The 23,578-nt window shown below is 39.9% G+C and overlaps 1 protein-coding gene across 1 annotated transcript in view; it reads left to right on the top strand.

Moving 5' to 3' along the window:
* TPO (thyroid peroxidase) overlaps positions 1-23,578 on the top strand; it is a 202,309-nt gene that overhangs the window by 5,562 nt on the left and 173,169 nt on the right. Inside the window, exons 2-4 of the mRNA XM_075863906.1 lie at positions 5,383-5,498; positions 11,200-11,329; positions 20,572-20,701. Of these exons, the coding sequence (XP_075720021.1) occupies positions 5,408-5,498; positions 11,200-11,329; positions 20,572-20,701 (351 nt within the window). The 5' untranslated portion in view covers positions 5,383-5,407. The remainder of the gene's footprint in view (positions 1-5,382; positions 5,499-11,199; positions 11,330-20,571; positions 20,702-23,578) is intronic.

Genomic DNA, 23,578 nt, shown 5'->3' with positions numbered 1-23,578 from the left:
CCAGGTCTGCCAACTTAGTACTCCTGGCTCATAGGAAAATAATAAAAGTGCAATACACTGCAATAACTAAGTACTGCAGTGAATTACCTGGGTGCTCAAGAACTTTCATGTTCAAGTCCCCTGATAGGACTGAAAATGTAAAAAAGTTTAATAAAATGTACAAAAAAAACCATTAAAAAAATAAATATTTTCACATTTATTACATAAAATAATTAAAACATTAAAAAAAACATAGTTGGTATTGCCTGATCCGTAACAATCCAAACAACAAATCATGTTATTTATACCACACAGTGAACGCCGTAAAAAAAAAATGCCAATACTGCTGTTTTTTAGTCACTTTGCCTCCAAAAAAATAAAATAGAAAGTGATGTAAAGTAATGAAAAAAAGGGATATGTATCCCAATGCTACAGCTCGCTTCGCAAAAAAAAAAAGTCTTCACACAACTTCATCGGCGGAAAAATACAAATGTTATATGTCACAGAATATAGCGACGCAAAAGAAATAATATTTTTTACAAAAGGGTTTATAAATAAATATAAATATATATATATATTGGAAAAAGGTCCTGTGAGAGGACTGAAACGTAACTTATCCTTTGAAACATGGAACAATAAACCACATTTTTACATCAACCTATTGGAGTGCTGTGATTATTTCTTCATATATATATATATATATATATATATATATATATATATATTAAGTGTCATAAACATTTAATTATTAGTTTTTCAATTAAACTCCTGGATGGTATTGTGTCTTAGGGCTCTTTGGATCATTGTAATCAATCTCAGATACCTGTGATAATTAGTTTGCCAGGTGTGCCCAATCAAAGGAAAACTACTTAAGAAGGACGTTCCACATTATAAAGCAGGCCACAGGTTTCAAGCAATATGGCACACCAGGACAAGACTGTTTACAAAAAAATCTTCCTTATAGTACAGGAGATATAGTGCTCAATGCAAAAAAAAAAAAAAAAAAATCAATTCAATATTGGTGATATCATCATTTCTTTGCAGAGTTAAAGAAAAATGCTCCAAATTGTTGCAAAACATGTGAGTGATCTATTTCCCAGGAGGATATATATAAAACTCTGTGGGGTAATGACCCCTCCTACCCGTTCCGTAGTGTGTTAAAGTCCTGTTCCGTTCTTATGGCTGGGGACTGGGAAGCCTCACTTGTTTCTTTTATATGATTTTAGGCAATCAATCATTATTTTCTCCCGACGCGTTTCCTTATGGCCAGAATTCCTCAGGGGAGATAAGGCCAGATAACCTCCTTGACAGGGGGCACAAATGAAGTTGGAGCTGTATTGAAGTTTCAATCTTCTGCAGTGGCAGAGATTCCTCAGAGCACTTGTTTCCTCGTGCTGGAGTAAACGCTGGTTCCGGCGTGTGAATTGACTTTTTTTTTTTTGCATTGAGCACTATATCTCCTGTACTATAAGGAAGATTTTTTTGTAAACAGTCTTGTCCTGGTGTGTCATTTGTTTTACACACTTTTTAAATATGTTACAAGTAAAAGTTACATTTTAAACGAAACTCTAGTCCTATTCCAGTGATTCAATTATTAATTATTGTAGAGTATACAAAATATCAAGTCCTGCGGTGGAAGGCTTCAAATATACCACTAACACCTTACACTTCAAGCAATATGGGAAAGAAAAAGGATCTCTCTGCTGCCGAAAAGCGTGAAATAGTGCAATACCTTGGACAAGGTATGAAAACATTGGATATTTCAAGAAAACTTAAGCGTGATCATCGTACTGTGAAAAGATTTGTGGCTGATTCAGAGCACAGACGGGTTAGTTCAGATAAAGGCATAATGAGGAAGGTTTCTGCCAGAAAAATTAATAGGATTAGGAGAGCAGCTGTTAAAATGCCATTGCAAAGCAGCAAACAGGTATTTGAAGCCTGGTGCCTCTGAAGTCCCGCAAACCTCAAGGTGTAGGATCCTCCAGAGGTTTGCAAGTGTGCATAATGCTATTATTCGGCCACCCCTAAACAATGCTCACAAGCAGAAACGGTTGCAGTGGCTCAGAAATACATGAAGACTAATTTTCAAACCGTGTTGTTTACTGATGAGTGCCGTGCAACCCTGGATGGTCCAGATGGATGGAGTAGTGGATGGTTGGTGAATGGCCACCATGTCCCAACAAGGTTTTGACGTCAGCAAGGAGGTGGCGGAGTCATGTTTTGGGCTGGAATCATGGGGAGAGAGCTGGAAGGCCCCTTTAGGGTCCCTGACAGTGTGAAAACTACCTCTGCAAAGTACGTAGAGTTTATGACTGACCACTTTCTTCCGTGGTACAAAAAGAAGAACCGTGCCTTCCGTAGCAAAATTATCTTCATGCATGACAATGCGCCATCTCATGCTGCAAAGAATACCTCTGTGTCATTGGCTGCTATGGGCATAAAAGGAGAGAAACTCATGGTGTGGCCCCCATGTTCCCCTGACCTCAACCCTATTGGGAACCTTTGGAGCATCCTCAAGCAAAATATATATGAGGGTGGGAGGCAGTTCACATCAAAACAGGAGCTCTGGGAGGCTATTCTGTCATCCTGCAAGGATATTCAAGCAGAAACTGTCCAAATACTCACAAATTCAATGGATGCAAGAATTGTGAAGGTGATATCAAAGAAGAGTTCTTATGTTAACATGTAACTTGGCCTGTTAAGTTTTTTTTTATTGAAAGAGCTTTGGATTTCTGTAAATATTCACCTCCTGATGCTGCAAATTCAACAAATTACCATTTTAGTTCTCTTTACAACCTTTAAAATGTTTTGATCTCTGTTGTGCATAATAATTTGAAACAGTGCATTTTGAGTTTTTTACTTTTAAAAAAAAATCTGTTATCATTAGGAGATTTGTTCAATAAAATTTGCATTATACTCCAACGGTTGATGGCTTGAAGTTTATACTGACTGTCATTTGCATCGACTATTTAGGAAAAATAACATTTGCATAATAATTTGGAATGTGGTGTGTGTGTGTGTGTATGTATATATATATATATATATATATATATATATATATATATATATATACATATACATACATATACACACACACATACATACACACAAATATATATATATATATATATATATATATATATATACATGCACACACACATACATATACACACAGGGGTGTAGTTAGGGTGGGGTATGCGGGTCATGCGCAACTACAGTGTAGGGAAAGGAGGGGGCGCCGCAGGGCGGCCGTATCAAAATAGCTTATCACTGCTGATAGGTGGCCTGTATGCCGGGTGGCCGCAGCAGTGATTAGCTAATTGACCGTTGCTGCAGCCGCCCGGCATACAGGGCGCCTATCAGCAGCAATCAGCTGTTTTGATACAGCTGCACTGCTCCCATCCTCTCAGGGCCCAGGCCACCCAGCAGATTACTTTATGGTCCGGATGCAACAGGCCCCCTCATGCCCGATAGCGTCACTAGCATCGGGGGGCGGTGCTAGCGACTGCCACATTTAATTGTAGCTGTGTCCTCAGAACGCATACACAGTTGAATACTATGGAGGAGCAGCTCACCGCTCCGCCATCACTAGGCTACATGCCATATTAGGCCTGCAGCCTATAAGATGCTGGGATGGAGTCCCAGCACAGGCCGGCGTGATGACGTCACTGGATCACGCCGGCCTGCGCAATGCTCTCGGAGCAGGGAACGGGGCTAGGTAATTTTTTTTTTTATTTCTGTCTACAAGGGGGGGCTGTGTGGCATCATCTACAAGGGGGGGCTGTGTGGCATCATCTACAAGGGGGGACTGTGTGGCATCATCAACAAGGGGGGACTGTGTGGCACCATCTACAAGGAGGGACTGTGTGGCACCATCTACAAGGGGGGACCTGTGTGGCATCATCTACAAGGGGGGCTGTGTGGCACCATCTACAAGGGAGTGCTGTGTGGCACCATCTACAAGGGGGGCTGTGTGGCACCATCTACAGGGGGGCTGTGTGGCACCGCCTGAAGAGCGGCTGTGTGGCACTATCTACAGTGGGGCTGTGTGGCATTGTCTACACGGGGGGTGCTGTGTGCCATGATTTGCAAGGGAGAGCTGTGTGGCACCAACTACAGGGAAGGGCTGTCTGGCACCATCTGAAGGGGGGTCTGTGTGGCATCATCTGAAGGGGGGCTGTGTGGCACCATCTGAAGGAGGAGGCTGTGGGGCACTATCTATAAGGGGCGCTGTGTGTGGCACCATCTACAAGACGGGGCCGTGTGTGGCACTATAGAGGGGCTGTGTGGCACCAGCTAAAAGGGGGGCTGTATGGCACAATCTACAGTGGTCTGTGTGTGGCACCATCTACGAGGGGGGGCTGTGTGTGGCACTATCTACAAGGGAGTACTGTGTGTGGAGCTATCTACAAGGGGGAGCTGTGTGTCGCGCTATCTACAGGGGGCTGTGTGTGGAGCTACCTACAGGGGGGCTGTGTGTGGAGCTATCTACAGGTGGGCTGTGTGTGGAGCTATCTACAGGTGGGCTGTGTGTGGAGTTATCTACAAGGGGGCTGTGTGTAGAGCTATCTACAAGGGGTCTGTGTGTGGTGCTATCTACAGGGGGCTGTGTGTGGCACTATCTACAGTGGGCTGTGTATGGAGCTATCTACAAGGGGGCTGTGTGTGACCTCTTTAATTTATTTTTGTTTAGTTTATTGTTGTGGTAACTCCCTTATATAACTCTACTGCTTGTTAAATGTACAAATGGTTTTATGCTCGAGTTACGTTAAAAAAAAAGTTAAAAAATATTACATTTCATTGCTTGGTACAGAAAGCAAGGGGGGAAGGAAATGCCAGGAAAGAAGTTGGGGGAGCGCGCGCCAATCTGAATCTTTGACCCGGGTGCAGGAGAACCTAGCTATACCTCTGTATATATAAATTTGCTATTATCGTATTCCAAATACATGTAAAACACATGTACTGTATACACACAGACCTGAGCACTGCTGCAATGTATATAATAAACGAAAAGACTAAAAAACCCCTTTAATTGTTTCGGATCTTTAACATCAGACAAAGACCAAATACGTCCCACCATCTTGTGGGGCGTTTACGTGAACTGCAGTGCCGTACTATTGTGACACAGTGACAGTACGTGGAGAGGAGCTAAATCAGTGCCATCACTCGTAGATATAGACTGTAATAAACAGCCAACTTCCTGCTTTTAGCAAAGTCAAAGTCCTGGTTTGAACACAATTGAGATGCGTTGACAGGATTTTAAAGTTCATATTTGAAAGTCCTCCAGTGTGGCTTAATATAAAAACTTCTGCAGAGAAAAGTTAGCCAAGATTCTTCTACAGCAATTTTTTTTTTAAAAGAGACGGAATAAAACAAATCTATTATCATTTCTTTCTCTTGCAGAAATTCAAACCAAGGCAACAGAGAAATGACTGCTTTAGAACAAGAAAACAAAATGACTATGAGAACTGGGGAATTTTATAACAATAATACAGACAAAGCATCTTCGCATCCCAATGGTAATTAATTCCATTATTTGTTTGTAAAGAAAATATGATTTAATTTACCGGCTCACTGTGACACAATAACTGACTTGACAAACTAATCATTTGTTAAGATGAGATCGTACTCGGGCTTATACATAATACAAAATCTCAGGTCGGGAATCTTTATGCAAAGACGTATTTAATTTTAAAATGAACAATCTATATTTTCTATGGAAAGTGACAGGTAGGAATGTTCCTAATTCTACTGAGTACACTTAATGAAGTCAATTATTTCACACAACATATTTTTCTGCAATGTTAATGGATTGTTCAATCACCCTATTGAAAATATTTACAGGATGCATAATTAAATAATTTGGAACTGTGTAGTAACAATGTAATGCTTAAACGCCTACAATATACAACACAATAAACACAATGTTATATTATCAGCGTGAAAAGCTCCTAAAATTGGCAATACAAGTTGTTTGATAACTAAGCTAAAATCTAAATCTACTGTAGATGTCAATATAAAAATAGTTTAAAGGGGAATCTGTCACCAGATAGGTTCATTTATTTTAGGGCAAATACAAAATTATCTACCAGTGAAAACTTTGTGGGTGCCTCTGCACAAGGTAAACATCCCCCCTATGTAATGTATGCAAAAATCCATTCACCTCCCACTAACACTTTGGACAAGAAGAAGAGCAAGCAGCACTTGGCCTCTGTTTGGAAGGTACACCCGGTAAAAAGTAGGGCAAGTAATCCTCTCACCAGGTGCTTTTTTTGCCAAATGTTCTCCTCCAATCCCGGCTACTATTATGTTACTTGACCACCCGATTCCTATAGTGTGTGCTGTCCGGATCAGAAGTCTCTTTTACTATGCATTTCTATGAGATTCTCAATGTGAGTCTCATAGGAATGCATAGTTAAAGATACTTCCAGTCCACACAGCAGACAGGCGGTCACAGTGCGGTCACGGCCAGGGCCGCCATCAGGAATTTCAGGGCCCCCTACAGCTAAATTTTCTGGGCCCCCCTACCGTGGCACCGCCTGTTAATGGTACTTCGTCCAGCACTATATCATGGTACCCAGGGCCGCCATCAGGGGGGGTATTAGGGGTACTGATGTGAGAGGCCCGGCCAAACCTAATTGAAAGGGGGGCCCGGCAAACTGCCGCGACTTGCCTTTGGTAGAAAAAAAACAGGCCCCTGCAATGGGGCCCGTTTTTTTCACCAAAAGAATGTCGTGAGCTGCAGGCCCCCCTTTCAATTAGGTTTCGCCGGGCCTCTCACATCAGTACCCCTAATACCCCCCTGATGGCGGCCCTGGGTAGCATGGGGGTCATCATGGGGGCCGTCAAACACCGCCGCCCGTGCGACCGATCGCGCGCACCCGCAAACTCCCGCGCATGCGCACCCGCGACCGCCTGGAACCGCGCACCAAATTTTGAGGCAGATTTTGACCTGCCCACACTATCTTGCCGCGTTTTTTGCCCGCGGCGATTGAGGACAGCAGACAAAAAACGCAGGGAAAAATGCATTTTCTGCCTCCCATTGATTTCTATGGGAGGTCAGAGGCGGAACCGCGGCAAGAAAGGACATGCTGCTTTTTCTTTTTTCCGCGACTGGCTCCCATTGATTTCAGATTAAATCAATGGGAGGCGGTTTTGGAAGTTGTTTGGTGCTGATTCTGACGCAGTGTCCGTGTCAATATCAAGGCCCAAAAACTCTGTGAACTGGGCCTTATTGTTAGGGCTTATTCAGACGAACGTGTAATACGTCCGTGCAACGTGCGTGATTTTCACGTGCCTCGCACGGACCTGTGTTACTCTACGGGGCCGTGCAGACTGTCAGTGAGTTTCATGCAGCGTGTGTCCGCTGCGTAAAACTCACGACATGTCCGATATTTGTGCATTGTTCGCGCATCACGCACCCATTGAAGTCAATGGGTGCGTGAAAATCCCGCCCAGCACTTCCGCAGCAGTATAAACTATGAATGAAAACAGAAAAGCACCACGTGCTAGAAACATACAAACAGAGTGTCATAATGATGGCGGCTGCGCGAAAATCAAGCAGCCACGCATCATACGCTGCTGACACATGGAGCTGTTATGGACCTTTTGCATGCGCAAAATGCCAAGTTTTTTGCGCGCGCAAAAAGCACACGCTCGTGTAACTCCGGCCTTAGGGTAGGAACACACTAGGCATGAACACTGCGGATTTTATGAAACACATTTTATTGTGGAAAATCCGCAGCGTATCACAGTCGCAGCAGAGTAGGTGAGATTTCAACAAATCTCATCCACACGCTGCAAAAAAAATTGACCTGCCGTGTGGCTTTTTAAGTCGCAGCATGTCAATTTATTCTGTGGAATCGCTGCTCCTCTGTTGCGGAAATGCTGCGGTTCTGCCGCAAAAATCACAAATGAGAAAAAAAAAGGCACTTTTTTAAATTTATAAAAAAGTTTAGACTTTAGGAGGCGGAGGAGGAGGACGAGGAGGCGGAGTCGGAGGCGAACGAGGAGGCGGAGGAGGAAGACGAGGAGGACGAGGAGGCGGAGGACGAGGAGGCGGAGTCGGAGGCGGGCCAGCAGGTAACTAGACTGTGCGCAGCTGTCCCTGTGTGGCTGTCCTTCCCCGTAGATCGGTCGATGTACTTGTGTTGCGGGCGCACCGCCTCCCTCTCAGCGGCGCGCCTGGTCGTTCGCGCGTGGGCGCGCGCTTGCGGTCATGCGCGCGTGTGCGCGCGCTTGCGGTCGTTTGCGCGAGGGCGGGCGGTGTCTCGCCGCGGTGTAAGATGAGAGGGGGGCATGCAGCTCACGGCGGTGTTTGACGAGAGGGGTGCCCGCAGCTCACGACATTGTTTTCTACCAAAGGCAAGTCGCGGCAGTTGCCGGGCCCCCCTTTCAATTAAGTTTGGCCGGGCCCCCTACAGTAGTACCACTAATACCCCCCTGATGGCGGCCCTGGTCACGGCGGCCCGGATTGGAGGAGATGGTTCGGCAAGAAAGCATCCGCTAAGAGTATTACCTGCCCTACATTTTACCGGGTGTACTTTCCAAACAAGGGCCAAGATTTAAAAATATGTTCCTTTAGATCCCTTGCATAACTATATTTTATCATATAATGTAACTGTCCAGGCTGAACCAAAGGTTCAAAGCATGTCTGTCATTAAATATATATTTATTTATGTTTATTTAGTTTTTCCCATAAAGCAATAGCACATGTGAATGTATTAAACTTTGTAATACATAGGAAAAGTGGCATATTCCTCACCTTCCAGCAGCCTGTAGCTCCCTGTTCTGTCAACAACGTCTCTGTCAATGTTCAGAAATCTCTTAAAGGGCTTTTCTATTTGAACAATTATGGAATATCCACAGAATATGCCATAAATGTCTAATTGATGCGGGTCTCCGCTCTGGGACCTCAGGGACTCAGAGACTCAGTGTAGAGGTGGCTGGGAATAGCTGTTTTCGCAGCTCCCGCTCATTTCTATGGGAGTTACAAAAACAGTGTAGCACAGCAAGCTCAGCTGTTTTCATACTCCCAACAACCTCTCCACTGAGTCTTCACCCGGATTTGTTGGCCATCAGCTGCCTTACCAGGCAGGAACGTGGTCAGGAGACCAAAGCTGAAACCTGCATCTATCAGACACTCATGGCATATCCTGTGGCTATGTTATGAATGTCTAATATAGGAAGCCCCCTATTAAGTCAGTAAAAAGATGGTCTTCAGCCTCCAAACCTAATCATAAGACAGACAAACAGACAGACAGACAGAGATAGGAAATACAAAGAAGAGCCGCACCAACGAATAAAAATCGCCTTTATAAAGGTTTTGTGTGTGCAAGCATCCAGACCCCGACCAATAGTCCAAAATTTAGGAATTCAAAGAATAGGCAGCACTCCACATCGTAGTATCAAAAAAAGTATTTTTTTATTCACCCATATGATAAATTGCAACGTTTCAGTCCTAGTCCGGACCTTTCTGCTTGAGAACGTTTTCACTTTTTTTGATACTACGATGTGGTGTGCTGCCTATTCTTTGAATTCCTAGATAGATAGATAGATAGATAGATAGATAGATAGATAGATAGATAGATAGATAGATAGATAGATAGATAGATAGATAGATAGATAGATAGATAGATAGATAGATAGATAGAAATCCCAAAAAATGAGCAGCAACTCCAATATAAAGGGTGAAAAGGCTCCAGTGAACGGAGATGAAATGTTGCACGGGCATTAAAGTACCCACTTTTTTCACCCTTTATATTGGAGTTGCTGCTCATTTTTTGGATTTCTGTGTATCCGGGACTTGGTCTGTCCCTTTGAGCTTGCACCCACACGCTGCTGGTGCTGCTGGACTTTGTATATATCTAGATAGATAGATAAAACAATGAAACAAAAGCGAAGTTCGGCTAAGTGCCCTTCACGTGACCCCATTCGGGTCTCGTTATCTCTTTCTCGACTTGCTGAGCAAATCCAGCGCCCGATAAAACCGGCCCTAAGCAATCCCAGCAAGGTTAGCACGGGGGCGTCACCAGAATTTTGGCTGACCCACCGCAATATCAAGCAAAGTAAGCAATTTTAGTCATGTGAAAAAGTAGAATTAACTTTGTAAGAAATTTCCAAGCAAGGCATTCTAATGCAATATATTCGACCAACCATAGGTTTGACTATGAAAAACAGCATCAAAAACTGCTCAAGTGACATGCTACCTCTTTTTACGCGCCGTTTTTTAAAACAGCGGTGTAAAAAACGTTCCGTCTGAACTAAACGCCGGTTTTCCCATTGATTTGAATGGGAAGCTGTCTGTCAGTGTTTCACTAGCATTGTTCAAGACATATTTCAAGGCGTTTACGCCCTGAAATACGCCTAAAAATTCTGCATGTGAACATTGAACCTTTGAAGGCATATTTAAATAGATATAGATGACAGATAGATAGATAGATAGATAGATAGATAGATAGATAGATAGATAGATAGATAGATAGATAGATAGATAGATAGATAGATAGATAGATAGATAGATAGATAGATAGATAGATAGACAGAGAGATAGATTAAAAAAAAGATAATTCTCACAAGCATCTTTCACTCCCTCATTTGTCCCCCACTGAAGTCAATGAGCAAAAAAAAATATCGCAATAAAACCATTAAAAAAATTGTGATGGAAGGGTATGCTGCAGTGTTCAGTTATACAAAAAGAATGGAATTTTTACTGCAATTGAAAAAAATGCACATAAATAGTTGCAGAAGATTTTTTTGGTATTATAAAACTTGAAATGTTATATTACACCCTTCAAAAAATCAGAAAATAAGGTTTTATCTGACAAACTTAGGAAGGAATTTATGAATACTGGTGTTTTATACACCAGTCTACTATAATGAGCGCTGGAGTAAAATGTGCTAGATTTACGCTATAATTTCCACCATTTGAATGGATTGGTGGACACAATTGGGCATTACCGCTCAATTCATTGTCTATGAGACTGGTGGAAATAGCTGAGGACAGCGCTCATCTACCTCTGTCAGTCCCATAGAGAATGAATAAAGCAGGTAGAGCAGGTAGCGGTAGTGCTTGGTTTTATGCACCTGTTTGTCATGAGTTTGGCTGAAACACTTGAACTCAATAATTAGAAGGCCATTTATGATGTAATTATTGCTTTTCTATAGCAAGCTAATATGAATGTAAATCAAATTGTGTTTAATTGTTTCATTTATTTTTAGAAATATCTCATCAAATCCTCAGTATTGTTGCCAATATGACCGGTTGTGTTCCTTCATATAATCCACCATCTTGTACGAATACTTGTCAGGATTTAAGATACAGATTAATCACAGGAGCCTGCAACAATAGGTGAGCAGCACTTCAATTTATGTTTGTGTATTTTCGTTAATAATATAAAGATGTGTCCACTTTTAACTTACCTCTAAACATATCCCAAGATGTGTGGCATGAGATGGTAAATAGTGATGAGCGAATTTCCATGAAATTTGTTTCAGGGCCGAATCTATTGAATCAGCCATAAAATTAGTTTCAGTCTGAATAAATTTGGCTCGAATTGCAAGTCCCCTGACAGATTGCCCTGTCAGACTCTCTGATGTCTTCTAGGACTGTATCCAAGGGGCATACAGTGCTAGAAGACATCAGAGAGTCAAACAAGTCAATCAGGGGACTTGCGATTCCACTAAAAATAAAAAAAATACCAAACTCACAACCTCCCTTGGTCTCCCTTAGCGATACATTCTTGAAAAAATGACAATGCACTGTGATACATTACTATTGCAGTGTATTGTACCAGCGATCTGACAGTTGCTGGTTCAAATCCCTTAAGGGGACTATTGAAAAGTATAAAAGACAATTAAATACAGTTTTCAGTACTGCACCCAAAAAGTTTTCCCATTTTTTACCTAAAGTAATGCTAAAAAAATAATAACGTTGACATAACGGGTATCGCCGCATCCGTAAAAGTCTGAACTACTACAATACATCATTACTTAATTTGCTCGGTGAGCGCCGCAAAAAGTTGCATATACCTCAAAATGGTACCCCCCCCGCCCCCCCGCAAAAAAAATAAGTGCTCACATCGCTCAATTGACTGAAAAAATAAAAAAGTCATGGCTCTCAAAATGTGGCGACACAAAAATTTTATATTTTTAACAAATAGTATTTTATTTCGGCGTAACCATATTAACCCATAGAATAAAGTTAACATGTAGTTTTTACCGCACAATGAATGCTGTAAAAACAACCCCCCCACCCCGTAAAATGGCACAAGCTCTGTTTTTTGCCCATTTCACCCCACAAATATTTTTTTTCAGTTTCCCAGTCCATCATATGGTAAATTAAATGGTGCCATGAAAACCTACAACTTGTCCTGCAAAAAACACGCCTATGTTTTTTTATGGCTATGTCAACAGAAAAATAAAACAAAAGTTATGGCTTTTGGAAGGTAGGGAGGAAAAAACAAAAATGAAAAAAACAAAATTGGCTGTGTCATTAAGGGGTTAAGGAACATTTGCCATTTATCACAATACACAATGAAAGCAACAGTTGGTTTACCTTCTAAATCTTCTAAAGAAGATGATAGATAGATAGATAGATAGATAGATAGATAGATAGATAGATAGATAGATAGATAGATAGATAGATAGATAGATAGATAGATAGATAGATAGATAGATAGATATGTGATAGATAGATAGATAGATAGATAGATAGATAGATAGATAGATAGATAGATAGATAGATAGATAGATAGATAGATAGATAGATAGATAGATAGATAGATAGATAGATAGATAGATAGATAGATAGATAGATAGATAGATAGATAGATAGATGATAGATAGATGATATGAGAGAGATAGATAGATAGATAGATAGATAGATAGATAGATAGATAGATAGATAGATAGATAGATAGATAGATAGATAGATAGATAGATAGATAGATAGATAGATAGATAGATAGATAGATAGATAGATAGATAGATAGATGATAGATAGATAGATATGAGATAGATAGATATGAGACAGATAGATAGATAGATAGATAGATAGATAGATAGATAGATAGATAGATAGATAGATAGATAGATAGATAGATAGATAGATAGATAGATAGATAGATAGATAGATAGATAGATGATAGATAGATAGATGATAGATAGATAGATATGAGATAGATAGATATGAGATAGATAGATAGATAGATAGATAGATAGATAGATAGATAGATAGATAGATAGATAGATAGATAGATAGATAGATAGATAGATAGATGATAGATAGATAGATGATAGATAGATAGATAGATAGATATGAGATAGATAGATATGAGACAGATAGATAGATAGATAGATAGATAGATAGATAGATAGATAGATAGATAGATAGATAGATAGAATTTCTTATTTCTTGAATATTCTTTGCCTAGAAAAATCAAAATATTAATATTACCTGTGTAACAGGGTCAAGTATTCCAGGTAACACCTCGTCCCTCCTATGCACCACATTACATTACTCCGCTTTGATTTGCAGGCATGCGTAAAATGTCATCTGTTTCAGCCCTTGAGGAACTATTTCCTAGTCCAGTCCTCTAGTGACAACAATAGGTCAATTTTTAGAGAATTGTATTAATATTGTGACGGAGATTTATTTAGTGTTCAGAATTGCCTCTATGGAAACCCTTAAAACATACCTCACTGAGTGTGTTCAAGAATAATGTAAGGCAGTGGATGGTACATGTTTTGGAACATGATAAGTGTTGCTCCAAACAAGAAAACCAATAGTTCCTATAAAAAAAATTGTCTTTAAGGTGACCTCCTCTCTGCAATCCGTTGGAATTTCCATCAGCAGCAATGTAGTTCTGCACTGGTCATATAGACTAGTGATATGGAGAGCAATGGTTATGGTAATTGTGAGAGTTACACACATAATAATAAAATAAATAAATAGAAAGAACATGCTACAACTGACATCAGTGGGGCACCATGGCATACAGTAGAAGTGCTGACTGAGGTCAGGGCCGCCATTTAAAATATCTGAGCCCCATACAGTCAAAAGGTTAGGGTGCCTGGGCTACCTCCTATGTCCCCTATACACTATACAGTGAAAACTCTTCTTTGTATAAAAATACGTATAAGGCCTTATGCACATGGACACAGAACACGCACAGAGGCGCACTGAGTGGTTACAGTTCCGTATTATGGCGCCGAAGGCCCTTCATGTGCCACCATATAGTGCTTCTTTATGGCACTGTATTCTCTCCCAGAAGAAATGCTTATAGGGAAAATACCCCTGCAACATGTTATGTGATGGACCATGCAATGATTATTTTTTTTCATTAAAAAAATAAATAAAATCAGTGCACAATATAAAATCAGGGGACTGTGGATATACAGTAAGATTAGTACGTTTCTATTTCAGGCGCGATAGAAAAAAAAATATTATGCAATTTATGTTGCAAATCCATGAAAAATCTTTAGCATTGCAGCAAAAATCCACAGGAAATTCGCAACTTAAATAGGCATGCCGTAAAATCTTCAGTGAAAAATCAGCTACAGTTTTAAAACCCCATTCACATTGCACTGAAAAAAATCTGCAACTTATCTGAACCGTATAACACATAATACGACCATATGCATGAGCCCTAAGGCAGCCGTCATGGGGAACAGAACAGAACTTAGGCCACCATAGGTTTCTATCCAGGTATTTCGCCTCATAAACCAGCCATTCTCTGAAACAATCTACAAACTTCTGTAGGAATATTATGGTTTGGGTAATTAGCAGAACTAATATTACCGGGCGCAGTATCTCGGTTATTATTTATGCACTCTGCTGCTAATGAAATGAAAGGCATTACTCAGCATCCCATAATGACATTGCTAAACAATAAGCTCATTTTTTATTATGGGTCTAACAAGTTTGGAAAACATTACACAGATTAATTTGTAAATGTTTAAAGAATTAGAATAAATTTAATTGACCAAATCCTTCTGTAAATGATTAAAACATGAGGAATTCATCATTTTAATCTGTTTTTAAATATTTCCTTTCTTTTTCTTATATAAACAAGATCAATCAAAGCAACAACTACACAATATCTGGGATTTAGCTCATTTTTCCAGCATTTATTTTATAGTTCATTTATTTCTTATAATAAAATGATTGTAGATTTCATGTTCATGAATAAGTAACGGATATTTATAAATTAGATTGTTTAAAATTTCTATAGAATTGCAACTTCGTTAACAAACAAAAAAAAATTGGAGGAACATTACAATGAATGCACCTGTAAGTGGGAAACGCAGTAAAACAGTAGCCCAGTGGTTAAGTGCTTTAACACAATAACCGAAATACACACTCCCCGGAGACCAATGTTCAAATTCAGTTCATATTTGGCTTTTTAGAACTCTGGAAACAACTGCAAAGCTTGAAAGGGGTTCATTGTCGGTACTTAGCAGGTGGGAGTTTGCTACGCACTATTTTATCAGCAGGCAATGCAGAACATTGGAGCGGAATGAGAAGATGTTAAATACAGATTGTTTACAAAATTGCTTCTCTTAAAATTTCCATCTTTACCCTCACACACATAGGTTCTTTCCTACTTTAAATGGAAACTCCAGTAAAAACCATAGTTCCCCGTGTGAATTCTCACCTGTAGTCATAGGCCTAATGCACACGACTGCGGGCCGCAAAACCACGGATCCATTGCGGCCCATTTGTCTTCAAATAAAGGTTTTGTTGTGCATCGGGATTCACAAATCCGCATCTAAAAAAATTTATGGCACCAGTTTGTGAAGCTGCAAATCCGGACCGTAAAATGACTTGCCTGAGTTTTTGCAGCTCGAATTCGCAGCCCTCACACGAATCCGTGAACACCATCGTCATGTGCATGGGGCCATAGAAATGAATGGGTCCATGTGCTATCTGCAAAATTGTGGATAGCATGCGGACAAAAATTTTGGTCGTGCGCATGCGGGCATAGGGTGGAATTTATTAAGACTGACGTTTCATACACCGGTCTTAAAATGAACAGTTCTAAACTGCGCCAATTTCTGGTATAAATTCTAGCAAATCTGTTGGTCCGCAGGAGGCCACATTAAACCCCGTCCAGGAAAATTTGAAAGAAGTTGCAAATTATTGCACAAATAGTTTGCACATTTTTAATGCCACAAAAGTGGTGTAAAGCCTCTAATAAATTCCTTCCATAATGTCGGACGTTACTCCTGTCTCTTTCAGGTTTGTGAATAATAAAATATTAGGCAGAATCTGCCTGGGCCGTTGCAGAACAACAATCTAAAAATGCCCAGGGTGACAATGCATGACAATTGTCATCATACATTGTTACAATTCCCTGCAGTGGAAATACGTGGCTACCCCAGAGATAACAGCTGATCACTGCACCGGCTGCTTTTTAATAATGGGTTATCTTTTGCTCTGGTCCCTGAATTTTCCCCAGGCTTCCCCCTGTTTCTTGTAGAAGATGTAAGGCTTTTTGCAAATGAGTGATCTCTGCTTCTCCCTTGTACCCACGTGGGTGAAGTAAGCAGCCTGGTCTACTTCGAATACATACAGTACAGGTACATTCTGTTGTACCTAGGGCCCACCAGAGGAAATTATTCTAAGGGTCCACTGTCCAGCTATACAGAACCAAATGCATGTCTTTTTTTTTTAAGTTGTAATGCCTACTGCTCTGTTATTACTGCATACAGTGTGCAACGAAAAGCTAGCGGGCACACTACAGGTTATATCAGGAGTGCAAAGCCTATGCCCTATAGGATAGAGCAAAAAACGTGCTAAAAAAGTGGAGTGAAAACAAGACGCATGCACATCCAACTATAGAAAAGCAAATCACATTTTATTTTATTTAGAACCAACAAGGAATAAAACCACTGTATAACACAAAACAACAACAATCCATGATAACATCTACCATTAACCCCTTAGTGACCACCAATACGCCTTTTCACGGAGATGACAAAAGGGCCTTAGGCTAGGCCACCGCCTTTTCACAGACCTTTGTGCCCCTGGGGAGCTGAGCTTTTTTCTGGCGATACACGTAGGGCAGGGTATGGCGTCAGCCCGTCTGCTATGAGCTTATGCTGTATTTTAATACTCTCGGCTGTGCAGATCTTTAAGCATATTAGATGTCATATTTTATACACCTCTATTTTGTCATTTTTACGCATGCCAATATAGTTACTAACACTTTATTCAGCGTCTATTCAGCAGCTCAATATTATCTGGGGGAGTTCTCTCGGTACAACTTTAACTGTAGATCTTATCATGGTTTGTTATTGTTGCTTTGCGTTATACAGTGTTTTTATTCATTGATGATTCAAAATAAAAAATATTTACTTTCTATATTTGGATGTGCATGTATCTTGTTTCTATACTTTTTTCACTCTATTACTGCATACAGTTCATCATTATTATTTAGATGTTATATGAGCAATCAACCCCATAAATAATCATAAGCTCCATGATATTAGTCATATTACCATTTCAGACCCACCAGAGGATCCTCTGGTCCTCCAATGGACGAGTCCAACCCCGGAAACAAGATGTGCATTGCTCCTATATTCTCTATGGATGTACTTTTGTAGGACACATCCAAGGGAGATCAAGATGCTACCTTGTTGGGGTGTGGGTGTCCTTGACATCATAAACAGTCCTTACTCAGACAGATGATATCAATGCTTACATTTATTTTGAGAAAACAAAAAGAGAACTAAAACATTAGTCAGGGAATTTAGGAATAAACTTGTTGTTACCCTAGTATCACCCACCCATACTCAGCTTACATGTTCTGAACTGGAGTTGTCCAACTTCCAAGGTTCCCTTATATACACAATATTCTAGTTCCCAGAATCCTCCAGTCTTAAAGGGACACACACTTTGGTCTAGATTTAAATACATAAATGTTACAAATAAACCATTCTGCCGATCTCCTCTTAGTAAATAGGAGCTTACAATCTTTATACACATCATAAACATAACCAAATCATACAAAAGAAACACAATATTCTTTGTTTGGCCGCAGCTCTGTCTGACCTGGCATTAGTCCACTGCATCCTCTATAAACCTCACACATCCGCTATACAAGTTTAGTCAAATAAGGTAAGATGGCAATGGTGTGTGTTATGGGGAAAGCTAATACCCCATTCATCCTCCAACAAACCTACAAGGCCAAAATATACAACAATTCCTAAGGCCTTATTTACACGAGCGTGGCGCATCTCGGAACTGAAATACTGCAGTTTTTCACGTCCGAGGTGCATCCGTGCTCTGCTATGCGGGACGCGATTTCTTGCATCCCCCATAGAAGAGAGTCTATGGAGGGATGTGTGACGCATGAAAAAATAGGACATGTCCTATTTTCTCACGGACCCTTCATACGGTCCGTTTAAACAACGGCTGTGTGAACGGCCACATTGAATTACAAAGGTCCGCGGGACGGCAATTGTTTCAACGGCCATCCCACGGATGTTTACCACGCTCGTGTAAATAAGGCCTAAGAAATGTTTGCATATTGTTAAGTCCCAAAGCATAAAATAGGACAAGTGGACTTCTACTGACACTTGAATAAATGTTTTGCATTGTTTATATTGAAGGGGACAAGAGCTCTTCAAGGCATTGTTCACACAGTGCAGATTTTGCCAGTATTTTTCAAGCCAAAACAAGGAACGGAACCTGAACTGAAGAAATATATAAAGGAAGGTCATACAGGCTTGATTTCCTGGAGCCAATTCTGGTTTTGACTTAAAAAGATGCAAGCAAAATCTGCAGCAAATCTGCTCTGTGTGAACAAGGCCTAAGAATGGTTTAAAGCAAATGAAAGAAAAACATTATTTTGATCACTTTTCCTTTTATTTGTTTGTTGTATTTATGAGAGATCCTGAATGGAGTTTCATATTTTTCCTTTCTGTTCCGCATCCACTGAGCATCATCCAAGGGATCTCATAGAGATCAATGGAAAGTGACTTTAAGATCTGCTTAACTTGCTATGATGTCATATTGAAGGAAATGATGACATACAGTATGCTGTATAGTGAAACAAGGAGAAGTGACTTGTTCTAGTTTCTTTCCTTCAATGTTTTCTTATATTTAACTATTGCTTAGTTGTTATTTTAAAGGCTATTTAATATACCGGCTTTATAACATTGTGTAATTCAGTCTGTGAGATGTATAGTGAATATCACCCCTCCCCCATTTTGATTTACGAAAAATTTAGTGTGTGGAGTTTCCAATTTTAAAAGGCTACAAATATATCAAAAAGCCTTTTCATTATGTCAGCAATTTTGGAATGCTAATGCATTCAGGGCTTGTGCATACATGTGATTTTTTTAAAATTTAATGCGTACCTCCAGTGATCCACTCAAAACCTCTTAGGATATGCACCTTTGTAATCTCAAGCTTCTAATCTAGGATTAAAAAAATGAATGCTCTCTGTTGATTGATAGCTTCAATTAATTGCAGTCTTCATACTCCATTCACTACAATGTAGAGTAGGGGGAGAATTAATTATTGCAGCCATTTACTTCCTCCCTGCCATTATCAGCTGCTGGAGTAGATAGATAGTTGGATAGATCTTACTCCAAACAGATAATTATCTGTTTGTGGTTCTGTAGGGGGAATTTGCTATCTAATAAAGTCTTGTGAGACCCTCGGCACTGATTCAAGCAATGTGTTGAACTGTACTAACATGGAAAAGGGGAGAGGGGAGGAGTGGTACGCATAAGGTGAGCTACGGGGCTTGTAGAAACATTGACCGGCCTGCAGCTCCACTGTTTATGTAAAGGTGGTTTTACACTGGCAGAAATACCCCATATTCACCACCTTTAAAACGAGCGCAGATCGACAATACAGTTTGTCGATTGACGCTCATTTGCTCTCTTCAAACGGAGCAATGATCATTGAATATGGGGATGAATGTAAAGTTTTTATTTTTCATTGGAGGTATACTTGAAGCCTAACCTCACCCAAAACCTAGAAATTCAGGTGTGACTGAATGTAAACCTATGCATTGAGAACTACCTTGTAATGATTACATTTTTGAATATACCAAATGTTTCTAAATCCCCCATAAATCTGTTGCATTGTTTACATGTAGCTGTAGTTTTGCGATGACGGACCAGGTGCAAACTCATGCTAAAATGCAGAATGGTTCTAGGGAATTTGTAAACTTCCCGGAAACTCCTTTAAGTTAATCACTGGTATATAACTGTGTCATTTATTTATTTGTTACTTATATAGCGCAAACATATTTTGCAGCGCTGTACAGAGGTTATGCTCACTCGCTGTCCCCATTGGAGCTCATAATCTAAATTCCCTACCTGCATGTTTTGGGGGTGTGGGAGGAAACCCAGAGGAAATCCACGCAAATACGGGGAGAATATACAAACTAAATGCAGATGTTATCCTTGGTTGGATTGGAATTCAGGACCCCTGCAAGGCAATAGTGCTGACCACGGAGCTACCGTGCTGCCCAATAATTTGATTTATTATTATATATATTGGAAATATATTATATGTTTTTCGAACATTTCTAATTTGCATAATGATTTATCTTTTATTTATTTTTTGTTAAGAAATCACCCTTCCTGGGGAGCTTCAAATACTGTTTTATCTAGATGGCTGCCACCACAATACGAAGATGGAATTAGTGAGCCAAAGGGATGGAATACAGATTTCCTCTACAACAATTTTTCTCTGCCTCCAGTAAGAACCTTTCAAGACAAGTTAATTCACAATGTTCAAAGTTGGGTTGTAGGCTTCGTGATGTAAATGCAATCTGTTATTTTTGTGAATGATTTCTACTGTAAATGTGTGAATTTTTAAGGGATTTTCCAAATATTTTTTTTTTCTATTTAATAATGTCTGGAGCATTTTAAATAATGTTATTTATTTATTAATGATGAATGATTATAAATATTTTAAATATATTATATGAAATATTATAAATATGATTCGATTTAGATTGATTATTATTATTATTATTATTATTATTATGATCGTTTATATTTTATTATTAGGAGCATAGGGCCAAGGGACTGAGGCTACTAGTGAGACCTTAACCATATAATTTAAAGAGCTCTATAATCTATTCACTCTATAAATAATAAGTCAACGTAAAGGCTATGTACACCTTTGAAAGGGATTTTTTTTTAATAAAAAGGTTAGTCAGTGTGTTTGGTGAAACTTTATAATTAATTTTTATTAAAAAAATTGTTTTACCTTTTAGATACAGCAGCTCTGAATTTCTCTATCTATCTTTCGCTAAGACGTCAATCCCGCGGACCTGCCGGGTTCAGTGTCAGCGGGTCCTGCATGTCTCTGATACGCAGGATCTACATGTATTCTATCACATCTAAGTTATGAACTTAGATGTGATGGATAACAGGTGGATCCTGCATGTCAAAGTTATGCAGGACCCACTTGCACTGAACCCGTCAGTCCTGCAGACCTGACAGGAACATGATTTAGCGCACGATATAGCTGTTCTGTATAGAGAATACAGAGCAGCTGTATCTCAAAAAGTAAAACAAATTTTTAATAAAAACTAATTATAAAGTTGCACCAAACACACTGAATGACCTTTTAATTCATTTCAAAGGTCTGCATAGCCTTTAAATGAGTTGACCAGGAATACTCCTCAAGGGAATCGGGCTGAATTGTAAAACCAGACACAGCCCATAGATGAGAGTGGTGCTGCTTCTGAAAAGATAAAAAAAGGAAATGCTTTTTTCCATTGATGGACAACCCTTCTAAACAAATCATTATGAAGGATGGTCCAGTGAAATTGTACAAAATATAATTTTTACAGGTATTTTAAGTATTTAAAAAAAAAAAGGCACAGGACTTTTCAGTGCAGATAAGACATTTCAGCATGGGAAGTATTCCCCCTGAATCATCTGAGGTCCCACTTAAGCAGTGTGAATTTTATGGTGGGATGGAATAGCTCTTTAAAGGGTTGTACCCAAATCGACAATTAATACCTATCCACAGGATAGGTGAAAATTGTGTGATCGCTGGGATTCTCACCGATCGCGAGAACGTGTTTTCAGAACACCCCCGTTCCTCCTCACTGCACTTCCAGCAATGAAGAGGAGCTTGAATAGAGTGGCGGCCGAGTATGCACCCACCCCTCTATATAATATCTATGGGACTGACGGAAACAGCTGAGCGCTTTAAGTCTCATTTACAATGGCTGCATTTCTCAGGAAAAAGGAACCCTAACCACAGTATTCCTCTCTGTTATTTCAAGTTTCTTGTAAAAAATGGGATTGGGTAGCAACTGAGTGCTAAATATTTGTGCAGACTTAGGTAGATATAATATTATACAAATACATTTATTTATTTATTTCACTTCTTTCCTGTTTCTCATGACTTGTCTTCCGATGAGTTACACTATATCTCTGACAAAAAAAGCTATGGCTTATTTTTTAGGATCTTCATGACATATATACATACACCAAAACAACTGATCTTAGGGATTAATATTTAATTAAATTCCTCATGGCTGAAGGTAGTTCATGAAGACCACTTTTTAAAAAATAAAATAAAAATAAGTGTCGCGATCATCTGATTACCGCGGGTCTGACTTCTCTATCCCGCATCTAGGCATACAGGGGAAATATGGAATTACATGCCGATCATTGCAATAAATAGCTGTCTATGTAATGCATGGACACACTGTCTCTGCTGTGGGACATGGAGGAAAATTCCTCATGGGGACCCCTCTATGATGTTCATATGTCCCAATTAGGCATATGGATATGCTTTTTCATCTTGAGACAGCCCCTTTAAAGGTTAATATTAGATGTTCCCATTGGTCTGAATATTTCTAATAGGTAGCAGTCCATGCAGAAATGTCCTTGTATACTCTAGGGTGTTAAATGATAATATCCCTGGTGGTCTTAGGGGTTAATACATATCCCTTGTGGCCTAGTTTGATCTATGGGTTAAATGTAATATCCATGGTTGTCCAGGGTGGTTAGAGGTTAATTACAGTACTTCTGTGCTTGCCGTTAGTTTATATACAGGTTAATGCATTATACAGGTTAATACATTATATAGGTTAATACATTTTATCCTTATTGATCTTGGGTAGTAAGAGGGTTAATAGTAATATGCCATATGGGAAAGGGTAGTGAAGGCATTAATGGTAACATTGTAGGTGTTTTAAAGTAATGAAAGGATGAATAGTTTCATCTCTGGTGATCTAGGGTTGAAAGGGGTTAATTGTTTCATACCTGGTGTACAGTGTGTTACTCACTTCTCCAGGTTTTAATGCTGTCCAGCTCTAAGGGCATGGCCACACGTGGCGGATTTCCTCCGCAACTGTCCGCATCAATGCCGCACAGAATCTGCATTGCAGATTCTGCAGCGGATCTGCCCAAAATGTGCAGTAAATTGATGCGGACTAGCTGCTGTGGACTGCGGGAAAAGTGCTTCCCTTCTCTCTATCAGTGCAGGATAGAGAGAAGGGACAGCACTTTCCCTAGTGAAAGTAAACAAATTTCATACTTACCGGCATCCAGCCCGACTCTTTCGGCATCCAGCCCGACCTCCCTGGATGACGCGGCAGTCCATGTG

This window comes from Rhinoderma darwinii, chromosome 4 (assembly GCF_050947455.1).
Source record: "Rhinoderma darwinii isolate aRhiDar2 chromosome 4, aRhiDar2.hap1, whole genome shotgun sequence".
In the NCBI taxonomy this organism is placed as follows: Eukaryota; Metazoa; Chordata; class Amphibia; order Anura; family Rhinodermatidae; genus Rhinoderma; species Rhinoderma darwinii.
The sequence above is the reverse complement of the archived record's forward strand: the minus strand, read 5'-3'. Positions and strand labels throughout refer to the sequence as shown.